Below are 12,507 nucleotides of genomic sequence, written 5' to 3'. Positions count from 1 at the left end.
CATCCAGTGGCTAAAGAGCCAACCTGTGCCTCTTCCTCGCTGTTTCCATCCATGTTATATGTACTTAATAATGAATGGGAGTACTCTTCTTCTTCCTCCTCCTCCTCCTCCTCCTCCTCTTCCTCCTCCTCCTCCTCCTCCTCCTCCTCCTCCTCCTCCTCCTCTTCTTCTTCTTCTTCTTCTTCTTCTTCTTCTTCTTCTTTCTTTTTCTTCTTCTTTCTCCTCCTCCTCCTCCTCTTTTCTTTTTCTCCTTCTCCTCCTCCCCTCCACCTTCTTTATGTATTTCATTTTACATACACACTTCTGTAATAAAGGAAATATAGATGCATTTCCATTGATTTCTTATGTCATAGATACTTTTATATATGATATAGATCCACTATAGAGCCTGTTGCCATCAGATCTGGGAAAGGCATCAGTTTCTAGGCTGATCCAATCCCTGAACCAAGTGTTGGATTCAGTAAGCCATTGGTTCTATCAGGCTGGACTCTTCTGACAGCCAGTTCTTGGGTTGAGATGAATGCAGAGCAAGTCAAGCTTACAGTTATTTTGTATTTATTTGAAAATAATTGTCACAGTATAAATAAGGGGGCCTTAAAGATCATTTAATCTAGTATGCCTGGTTCATACATACAATCCACTATTTTACCTTCCTTTGTAAATAGCCTTACAGCATCTATTTTTAAAAAAAATGTAGATTTTTTTAAAAATTATAAACTCCTTTAAGGCATTTTCTTTCTCTTCTAGGTAATTGACAGGTGCCCTTTCAATGTTTTAGACTGTAATACCCTCATCCTGAACGTTGGCCAAGCTAATTGAGTTCTAGTCCCATATTCACTGAAAGAGATCCAGGCTGTCGAGTGCTTTATTTGTGGGGCCAGGAAATATTTACTTCACTGCTAGGAACTTTAGAACTTTACTAAAGATGTAAAGGCTAAACCCCTCAGATAGAAACTATTATTCAGCACAAATCAGGATTTCTTCTAATCAAAGGCAACAAAATGAATCAGTTTAAGAGCATTCTCAATGGTTAGGTCAACATTTTGGGTCTCCTCTGTATATTCCTGGTTATTGAGTCATTGACCTCAGCGTGGCCCAAAATGGAAAAAGAAAAAAAATAAATCAGCATAAAATGTAATGGGAGTGCAAAGGGCCCAAGGACAGAATGATATTTTATTCTTGCACTATGTCTCAAAACAGGGAAATCAGTGGGGAGAAGGGAGAGGGGAAGGAAGGAAGGAAAGAAGGATGGAAGGAAGGAAGGAAGGAAGGAAGGAAGGAAGGAAGGAAGGAAGGAAGGAAGGAAGAAAGACAGACTCTTATAACAAAGGAATGAAGGAAAGAGCCCTGGATAAAAATCATGATGCTACACTCACATGTTTGAGCTGGGCCATTTAATACATCATTACTCAGTGTCAGTTATTGCTTTCTTGCTTCCCTTCTTTTGACCTGCTCTTCCTTTTGACTCAAGGAGTTAATCATTTTCAAACTTGCACTATTTGTCAATAAAAGAGAAGTCCTTGATATGCAACCAATGGAATTTTCCCATACCCAACTGTTAAAAGTCTATGCTGGTTGTGATATCTTTTGTTGCAATGTACCCTACTTGAGTAACAAATGTTTTGAGATGGGATTGATATGAGTGGACTGGGTAGAACATGTTACTGGAACAAAGAAACATTTGTCCTGTTCCCATCTTGCTGATTTTTTGATGTGTGGACAGCTTATAATTAATTTTAATAATTAGAACAATCATGAGCATCAAACACAAGATTTACTTATTTGATTATGTTGATTTGGAAAAGAATCTGATTTGCCACAAATTTCAAATTTCTTGATTTGAATGTATATATTTTTTTATTTTATTAACAAACATGTAAAATACACACACACAAAATTTAGACGTACAACACATTTACACGATACAATATGAACAGGAGCTTCCTGTTCTTTATAACAGCAATTGGCAATCGATACCGCTCACCTTATATTATTTCCCCTTCCATTGTATTTCATTTGGATTTCACCATTCTTAACCCTCTTATTTTACCCATAACTATTATTTTTTGAGTTTTGTTATATTCCTTCATTGATTTTTGTTTCTTTCCTCCATCCACTTATACCATTTATCCCATGTCTGGTAGAATTATGATTCTTTATTTTCCCCGGATTTCTTTAGTTAGTTTGTCCATTTCAGCACAATCCATAACCTTTCTTATTATTTCATCTTCGCTTGGAATTAATTTGTTTTTCCATTTCTGGGCAAAGGCAATCCTTGCCACCGTAATTATATGTAGTATTAAATACTGGATTTCTTTTTTGTATTTCGCAGACATTATTCCTAATAAAAAAACTTCAGGTTTCCATTCTATTTTAACCCCTGCTATTGCCTCCAGCCAATTTTTGATCCTTTTCCAAAAATTTTTAGCCTCCTCACAGGTCCACCATAAATGGTAATATGTTCCGTGTATTGATTCGCATTTCCAACATTTTGGGGAGGTATTTGATAAGATTTTAGCTAACCTTGTTGGTGCCAGGTGCCATCTGTAAAACAGTTTGTACTGGTTTTCCTTGTATGAACTGGTACATATATATATATATACACACATATATACACATGTGTGTGTGTGTGTGTGTGTGTGTGTGTGTGTATTTATATGTGTATAAATATATATATTTATAATTGAAAAAAGAGAATGCCCTGGGATTACAGAGTTGGTTACAAAGGGTTTGTCTTGTACAAAGACTCCATCTGTTAGGAAAAGCTGTGAATAAAATCAGAGGTAAGTTTTAAAATGGATTTTTAAAAGAGGATTTTAATAAAGTTTTTTATTTATTTTTAAAAAGAGAAACCGACAGACAATAATGCTACCTTCCTAGCAAGGAAAGCAAAATGAATAGTTTTATACAGCTCCATAAATCTGTAACCAACTTTATTTGTCCATCTTAAACTATGTAAAACTCTTTCTATAGTTCAGTTTTACTCCAATGCCAAATAAAGTTTCCCCAGGGTTGGAGACAGACTTGTTAACTGAAGATGCAGGAAATTTCCCCTGCAACCTTTTGCTACCTTCCACATGCAGTGCATGGGCCAATCAATGCCATTCTTCCTTTGCACCTTTCTCAAAATTGAGTCTGCCTGATGAATAATATTCTCTGTTTTAATGTTGAGCATCCTGGCTTCTCCACCACCAGAAATCATTTGACCAACTTCTCTTGCCTTTTGCAACCTTCTGCACTAAGGACTCCATATCAAAAGCAAACCTCATTGGCCAGGCCTTTAAGGGAGTCAGAAAAAGAAAAGAATCAGCACTTGCTCAGGTAGGTGGAGAGAGATCAAACTTTGGAGCTGGCTGATAAAAGTCATTTCCCCCCACTATCTATGAAAAGCAAATTGCAAGGACAGATCACAGCTGCTGAAGCTTCTTGCTTGAGCTGATAGCAGTTTGATAGCAAGATCTGTTAAGATGAACTCCAGCTTTTGGCAGGAATAAGAGAATGTAGAAATCCAGCTGTGCAGCTGAGGAAAGATGAAAATGTTGCTCAAGGCCTGCGTATTCCTTGACCCATCATGCATGTAATCAGGAATGGATCAAGGCCATAATGTGACCAGAGCTTGAACGTTGCAATGGATCCCCTACTGACTCAGAACTGATAGGCTTAATATTTGTACGCACTAAAACAAAATGATAGCAAAGGAAAATGGAGAACTTTGTTGTGTGCAACAAGGAACTTTAAAGCCACAGTGTCAGCACCTCTCCATTTAATAATCAGGAAAGAAGACCACGAGACTCCATTTGTGGAAAGTCAAATGTACATTTACTAATTAAAAATGGTTAAAGAGCGGTTGCATAGCGAAGTCTGGTTAATTAGGCGCGAAAACAGTTGATATATAGAATAGCCCATTCCACACCCCCTGGCATCATAGGCCTAGTCCAATCATAAGTCCTTCAAGTGTCAGGTGTGAGATAACTTCAAAAGGCATCACGAAGATGGAATGTCGGTGCCGTTAGTCCAGGCGGGAAACACCCACGCATGCGTAGTCTATCCATCCAAAGACCTCCAGAACATTCCTCCAGCACAACGAGTAACCCCACCCAAAATACCAAGCCCTCCCTCCCCGTTTCATGGTAGCTGAAGCAACAGCAAAGCAGAAGCTGACACACAGCTATACATTAGGATTAGATAAACACATCACATGAAAATATGGTTATTTAATCATGGTTTGAAAAAGCTACAGTGGCAGAGTTCCCACTTGTTGCTAAGCCATTATGGGATTTGGAGGAGGTTCATTCAATATATTTCATAAATCTAATTTTAGAGCTCAAGAAGCAACAGAATGTTTAACTCATTCATTCTTTCCAAGTGTGGTTCTGAACAAGTTCCCCCCAAAAAAGCAACATTAACTACCAAAAACTGAAATCAGCTAAAACGATGGAAGGTGGCAACACATACTTAGTAAGCGATTTTAAAACGCCAAGGGAAACACAATAAATACTAACTTGGGCCAGAACATTTGTAATGCTAATGGAAGAAATAGTTCTAAAGTTGCCTTCTTCCATCTTAGAGCCCTTGAAATGTTTTGGATTTCAACTCTCATAATTCCCCGCTAGCATGTTTACCATGGACTATATGGGCTTTGAAGCCCATAAGGTCCGGATGGCACCAGAAGGAACAAGATTAATTTACTCTTTATTATTCCATAACAACATGTAAAGGAAGGACTTCCCTTGTAGAATGGATGGACCATTCCAAGATTTCCTTTCTTCCTTTTCCTTGGCTGAGAATATGTTGCTTTATGTGTGCTATAATTCTTATAGAACTTCCTCTCTGACTCCCCAGTAGCCCTCTAGGTTGATGCCTCTAGGCAAGAAGCCATAAAACTGTGGCCTTATAAGAGCTGAGGTGGCGCAGTGGTTAAATGCAGCACTGCAGGCTACTTCAGCTAACTGCAGTTCTGCAGTTCGGCTGTTCAAATCTCACCGGCTCAGGGTTGACTCAGCCTTCCATCCTTCCGAGGTGGGTAAAATGAGGACCCGGATTGTTGTTGGGGGCAATATGCTGACTCTGTAAACCACTTAGAGAGGGCTGAAAGCCCTATGAAGTGGTATATAAATCTAACTGCTATTGCTATTGAAACTAAATGCTGTATCTGAAAGATGACAAATTTTGATCTGGCCTAGTGGAAGTTGATCAGACTTCCAAGAAAGCAGCATTTGATGGCTTTCCTCTCTTGTTTTATAGTGTCTCTTGAACAGTTGGAGAAAGGAGGGAAGGAATTGAAACCAATTACTGTATATCCCATTTAAAAGCTGTTTTTGTTCTGATTTCCTCTAGATCAAAAGAATGTAATACTTTATTAGAATCATTGACCAGTGAAAGACAACTATGAGACAGAAAATAAACATTAAAACCCCAAAATTATAAAACCAGTTTGGTGAAAATATATTTTCCAAATAGTAAACCAAATATAGCTACTTTAAGAAGTAGAGAATTGAATTGCTCTGGTTGGATAGTAAATAAGTAAATTTTACTGTAAATAAAATGGATCTGGGTGACCAGAAAATCTGACTAGATGGGGGAGTTAATAAGTGCAGCTAGGCATCTTTATGAAAAGAGTAACATAACAAATGTGGGTTATTGTCTCAAGAACTCTCTCTCCCCATTATTTCTACCTGTCCTGCCTGGTCCAATAGGAGTGTCAGCTGGTGGGTCCCAAGAGGAAAACTTTTTTTGCCTTGATATCAGCCCTGGGGAGCAACATTCCACCTTAGATTAAGTTAGCTGCAATCTTGCTGGCCTTGTACAAGGTCTGAAAAACTTGTTTTTTTTGCCCAGTGCAATATAGCCTATCTCTTGGCTTTGTTGAGTTGGACAGCTATTTGAAGGAAATAAATCAATATAAAATCCTTCACGGAAACAAAGTAGGCACCCTCAAAAACAGCTTTTGGAGGGCAGTAAATCTTGCCAAGGTTAGGCTTCTTCTAAATTTGGGAATTGTTGTTTGGCTTAGCTATCTAGTTATCTTGAAGAAATGTGAGTGAATGGACATGCATTTGTACATGTAGGCCCAGGTGAATATTAAGGTGCCTCTTAATATCTTCCTTTCTCCTCTCCCATGAAGAGCAGAATTCCAGAGGATTCCCTTTTCCAGTTTTCTAATGGGGAAGGTTGAAGGAGGAAGAAAGGAGAAGGGAAGGTATTGGTGGTGTAAGGATTATGGAAGCTGTGGCTCCTCATTTAGAGAACAGCAGGTTGGCAAAAGCTATGCCAGAGGCCTCAGCATATTGTGCTCGCTGTGCCAATGACCTTCAAAACCATCACAGCAGCACTGAAGGAAAATTTAGCATGTCCCAATGGACCAGTCAAGGCCATTCACCTTGATTGAGCAGCCCAAGGCTGTGTTACTTTAATAAACGAACAAACAAATAAAACTGTGACCGAGCAATAACAGCCCCTCCTGCTTCACAGCCACACCTATATCTATAAAGCTTCCTTGTTTACAAAGAAGTAAACTGTATAAGAGTTGGATGGGAAGCAACACAACTCTGGATGTACTTGCTTGGGAAAAAGACACATTTCTTCTGCTCTTTTGTAATCATAACTCATTAATGATCTATATAGTTTCATGTATATCGTTTCAATAAATAGAGCTAAAGCATAGCTTTATTCTTGTACAGTTGCAAGAAAAAGTATGTGAACCCCTTGGGATTACGTGGAGTTTTGCATGAATTGGTCATAAAATGCACTGTCTGATGTGAACCATGCCTCGCAGAAAAGAGCTCTCAGAAGACCTACGATCAAGAATTGTTGACTTGCATGAAGCTGGAAAGGGTTACAAAAGTATCTCCGAAAGCCTTGATGTTCATGTGTCCACGGTAAGACAGACTGTCTACAAATGGAGAAAGTTTAGCACTGTTGCTACTCTCCCTAGGCGTGGTCGTCCTGTAAAAATGACTGCAAGAGCACAGTGCAGAATGCTTCATGAGGTAAAGAAGAATCCTAGAGTGTCAGCTAAAGACCTACAGAAATCTCTGGCACATGCTAACATTTTTGTTGACACATCTACAATAAGGAAAACATTAAACAAGAATGAAGTACATGGGAGGACACCATGGAGGAAGCCATTGCTGTCCAAAAAAAATATTGCAGCACATTTGAAGTTTGCAAAAGAGCACCTGGATGTTCCACAGCACTACTGGCAAAATATACTGTGGACAGATGAAACCAAGATTGAGTTGTTTGGGAAAAACACAAAACACTATGTGTGGAGAAAAAAAGGCACAGCACACCAACATCCAAACCTCATTCCCACTGTAAAACTTGGCGGAGGGAGCATCATGGTTTGGGGCTGCTTTGCTGCCTCAGGGCCTGGACGGATTGTTGTCATTGATGGGACAATGAATTCCAGGGTTTATCAAGACATTTTGCAGGAAAACGTACGACCATCTGTGCGCCAACTGAAGCTCCGCAGAGGATGGGTGATGCAACAGGACAATGACCCAAAGCATACAAGTAATTTTACCAAAAAGTGGCTTCAACAGCACAGAATACGCCTTCTGGAGTGGCCCAGTCAGAGTCCTGACCTCAACCCGATTGAAATGTTGTGGCATGACCTTAGGAGAGCGATTCACACCAGACATCCCAAGAATATTGCTATACTGAAACAGTTTTGTGAAGAGGAGTGGTCCAAAATTACTCCAGATCGTTGTGCAGGTCTGATCTGCAACTACAGGAAACGTTTGGTTGAGCTTATTGCTGCCAAAGGAGGGTCAACCAATGGTTCACATACTTTTTCCTCCCTGCACTGCGAATGTTTACATGTTATGTTCAATTAAACCATGGCAACATCTAATGTCTGTGTAGTATTATGTTCAGCAGACTGTGTTTTTCTATTGTTGTGACTTAGATGACGTTCAGAGCACATTTTATTACCAATTCATGCAAAATTCTACGTAATCCTAAGGGGTTCACATACTTTTTCTTGCAACTGTATACCTTTTATTGCAATGTTTCTATCTGCTGCTAAATTGTCCCCATAGGAAGAAACGTACCCCAATGGAGCTAGCATTTGCCGTAGAGGATGTTGCATCCTATTAAAGATTTAATCAGTTCAGAATTACTCATAGTTGTTCTTGCTTTCCACCCAGAATTGAGACTTGCTAGTGGAGTTGATGAGTTAGCTGTATCTTATAAAGGTGCACTCTCCAAACTTGACAACTTTAAAACTTGTGGACTTCAACTTGCAGAATTCATTAGCCAGCATAGCATAAGAATTCTGGGAGCTGAAGTCCTTAAGTCTCAAAGTTGCCAAATCTGGAAACCCTGTGACATAAAAGCAATGTACAAATATTCTCTGAAATCTGAGTACTTGATGGCCATGATGGATTTTGATGAGTGTTTCTGCAAACTAGCTCTGGGATAGACAGGAAATTGTGGAACTTCTCCATGTTAGACGCTCTATATTAGAAACTCTGCAGAGTAAAATCCAAATCCTCCAAGAAGGTTAAAGAACAAGGACAGTGGGTCCCCCCCCCCCATTTTATCTCCAATTTACTTCTGACAGAAAAAATGGAGTTGATTACAAAACTAATCTCTGGTCTCATGATGGCCTATGGCATCTGGCTGAACATAAAGCATTTTCTATTTGAGTGCAAGGGCAATGATGGAACTGACATTAGACAGATGGAAAGGCATGAGGGAGAAATAAATTCTGTGCATTGATTGAAAAATTGTCAGAAAAAGAAAGCTCTCCTAACAAAGTTAAGATGTTTGTAAAAAGTCCGGTTGCCTTTTGGATAACACCTTTGGATAAGGATTTTCATTTCACTTTTTCCATCATATATACCAACACTCTCATTTCTTTGTACGTGTATGTTTTATTTTAAAAGTTTTTGTTTTATTGGATCCTATTTTAATAAATCTTCCATTATTTTAAAAGTCTTTTGCAGATGAGGATGATTCAAAAGTCCATTTTTTTTTTCCATTTGAGCACTGGACAAACAGCAACCAATAAATCTTGGTCTTCTAGACAATTTGGCCTTGGTGAAGATCTGCCCACTATTGAGAAGAAATGCTTGATCAAAACATTGGGAAATCCAAAAGCAAGATAAGTCACTTTTAGGTCCTTGAGAAGACAGGGCTAGGTTGTGGAAGGCTGGTTTATCAATAAAATCTCTCATTCCAAAATATGTTGACTAGCCACATCCATGCTAAATGCAAGCATACATACATACTTATGTGTTCTGACCCCCCTCCTCCGTCCAATAACGAAAGCCGAGACAAACGTAAATGAGAATGTTTTTAATAAGTCCAGACTCTCGGTGGCTGAAAGCCAAGTACATGAACAGATACGCACTTTGGCAGCAAGTCCTACAAACCTTGGCAGCAATGCAAACAAACTCTGGCAGCAATCCAGCCTGCCAGGTTAGTTTCTCGTTAGTCCCTAACGTTGACTTCTACAAGAAGGACGTGGCACAAGCAGTCCCTTTTATAATCTGGAGAGGAGCTTAATGAGCATCAGCTGAGCGTAATTACCTCCTGTAATTACGTAGTTGTTCTTGATGCCGAGTAGCCCTTCGACGGCGTGCATCCCGGAACAACTCACAGGTGGTTTCTGGATCACTCTCTCTTGTCTCCTCCCCACTGATCCAAGGCTCAGGCGCCACTTAGTGGCCAACCAGTCTCTCTGTGCCCTGCTCGGAGTCAGAACCCTGCCAGGGTCCTCCACATCCTCCAGGGCTGACTCATAAGGCCCCTCGCTGTCGGAGTCTGGTGGCAGCTCCAACGGCTCCTGCCGGGCCACAACACTTATGTATTAATGAAATAAAAAGGTAAAATTCAAACAGTCAAGTGAAAATTTAAAAAAGGTCTCCACCTGGCACCAATGAGAATTTAAAGGGGGCATCAGGAAAACCTTCTGAGAAGAATATTCTACCACTGGCTCTGCTGCTCTGTTGGTTCTTTGGTCCTTTCTCTTACCTCAGGCTATGAATTTAGGGAGAGAACTCAGATAAAAGTTTTTGGATATGTAAAGATATCCAGTCTGATTCTGGAACCCAAAACAGGCAGAGTGTTTCAGCTGTGTGGCAAAGGGAATCCAAGGATAGGAGTTTCTCTTCACCCAGGAGAAGACACTGTGGCCCACAGGAATCTCTGCTGGAAACCTTGGGGTTGCTGCTGCAGATAAAATGTCTTGAAGAACGAAAATACACATTGCTTTCAAGATTGCAGAAATGTAGGTTGCATCAGGTCACGGTCTTAAAGGAGGCATTTCCAGAGTTCCTTTAAACATTTCACGGTTATTTCAATCCATCTTACCTAGCTCGTTTTACTGCACAGGTCTATGACTGCAGTGAACCTACAGCAGGGGTGTCCAAACATTTTGCGAGGAGAACCAGATTTGGTGAGGTGAAAATGTGTGGGGCCGACCATTCAGCCTCATATTCTTCAAACCATTAACATTAAATGCAAATGAACTATTTTATGAAAGACTAAACGAATGATTCCGGGGAGACGATGCTGCGGGCAGCTTGAAATTTGAAAACGGGATGCAATTGCCCCCCCCCCCCCAGGGCTGGACTTTGTACATCCCTGATCTACAGTATCAATTTGTGTCTCGTCTATTATCTTTCACTCTGAGTCTCTGAAACACTAAAGAAATCAACTTCATTAAGAGAGGCCATCATCTTTAGATGAGTTTGACCGTCAATGACTTCACACAGACAAATCAACAAATTCTTAATGTGGTTTGCCATGGCCTTCTTCCAAGATTTATTATTTTTTGTTCCCAGTAGAGTTTACACTACTGATATCCCTTGGAGGTGTCTCATCCCATTATTCATTATTCCTGACCCTGTTTGACTCCAAGCTCAGATAAACTCAGTCAAATGCTGCCATCTGCCGTTCCAGTCTTCATAGAGGTCCAATCAAAGAAGGCATTGAAATAATTAAGCATATAATAATTTTCATTATCTCTTCAACCAAGCTAAATTTATTTTTCTAAAGTAGCAAAATTTTGCTACATTGGCCCACCGATGGTTGCCAATAGTTATTGTTGTTAGGAGTTAATTTTGTTTTCTCCATTCTGTTGAGTGTATTGATATTGTCATGACTATAAAGTTTCTTTTTATTTAAAAAATAGTATGTTTTTGTCAGCGTATTTATCTTGGGCTAGAACATCTCCTCTGGCCAATGGGATCAAAATAAAGAGAATGAAGTTCCTTCCAAAGGCATTTCTATATTAAGCCATAATAGCTTTCTCATGTGTATCTGCACATCATCTTAAAAGGCTGCTCCTTGACATCTCTGCTTGAACTGAATCTTATTAAATTCAATGCCATTCATCCCATACATAGAATAATAAACTAGTCACACGTTTTATGTATTTCTTTTCTTCTGATCGGGCAATCTTTGGAAACATTTGTTCCCGTAGAATTTTTAGATAAAAGCGCTGATGGGTACTCATTCAAATGTCCAAATAACTTCAGTAAACTTATCCCTTAGCTTATTAACCCCAAATATCTTAAACAGAATTGAATACAGGCAGAAGGAGACCGGAATGATAGCTCTTGCAACTTTGCTATAGTTTCTGAAAAAAGAATCTTCATATTTTCTGATTCCTTATTCTAATTTCCTAACCTTACTTTCTAAGATGTAAGCAAGTACAACATCAGGCAATCCTTTTCATGCTTCATATTGCATATTTTAGAAACTTTATCAAGGATAAGTTCATTCATCTATCTTGACTCTGCTCCTAGCCTTAAAGTAAATAATAAATTCTTGAGGTCATTTAGGGAATGCCATAAATTGCAGATAATTAGCTAAGATTTATCATTTATCCTTTCCATTACTGTCAGGCTGACCTTGTCCTTAAATCACAGTAGCAGTGGTAATTTTAGGCTGTAGTCTTAAATGTTCTATGGCAAACTCCTTGCAGCTTAATAATCTTGCACAGATACCCTTCTTTACTTGTTTGCTTATTTTAAAATGTAGTAGATCCATTATGCTGGGTTTGGAGTTTCTCGATTTGACCAGTGGTTCTTGTCTGAAAATCCTTCATTGATGGCATCACTATCTCGAGCTATTTCCCCAAGCACAAGCAGTTAATGTTTACCACTATAAACTGGACTCTGGTCTGATCAACTGCATTGTGTGATCAAGGCCTGCAGATGCTTGGATGTTCAAGTATTGTCTTACAGGGCAAGGAGATACCAACCATGCATGTTGATTGTCTCTTGAGATCTTGAATCTCAAGATCTTGAATCTTGAGTCACAAAGGAGAAGTCACTACCTGAACTAATGAAATTGGGAGCATAGAAGATGCTTCTGTTGGGTGTAGGGTCTGCCATAATTCTGAATGTACAGTATTTTTAGAATGGTATATTCAATCCACCTTCCATTTCTTAAGCTCCCAAGAGGGATATACAGATGCTAGTGTGTTTCATGCCCTTATGTACACTTTTTTTTTGCACAGTATATATATATATACTCTGTAGTGTTTTTACT

General features: G+C 39.3%; 2 protein-coding genes across 2 annotated transcripts in view; both read right to left on the bottom strand.

The window, feature by feature from the left end:
• The window catches only part of STAR (steroidogenic acute regulatory protein), a 31,006-nt gene that overhangs the window by 14,648 nt on the left and 3,851 nt on the right, over positions 1–12,507 (bottom strand). The gene's annotated exons all lie outside the window — the stretch shown is intronic.
• The window catches only part of LOC106547508 (G protein-coupled receptor kinase 5), a 91,015-nt gene continuing 87,428 nt past the window's right edge, over positions 8,921–12,507 (bottom strand). The window contains exon 16 of the mRNA XM_087706226.1: positions 8,921–9,060. Coding sequence (XP_087562352.1) covers positions 9,028–9,060 — 33 coding nt within the window. The 3' untranslated portion in view covers positions 8,921–9,027. The remainder of the gene's footprint in view (positions 9,061–12,507) is intronic.

The sequence above is a fragment of the Thamnophis sirtalis genome, unplaced genomic scaffold (genome assembly GCF_051295495.1).
Source record: "Thamnophis sirtalis isolate CommonGarterSnake01/CBP01778 unplaced genomic scaffold, rThaSir2_p1.2 scaffold_2, whole genome shotgun sequence".
NCBI lineage: Eukaryota > Metazoa > Chordata > Lepidosauria > Squamata > Natricidae > Thamnophis > Thamnophis sirtalis.
This window is presented reverse-complemented; position numbering and strand designations above follow the sequence as displayed.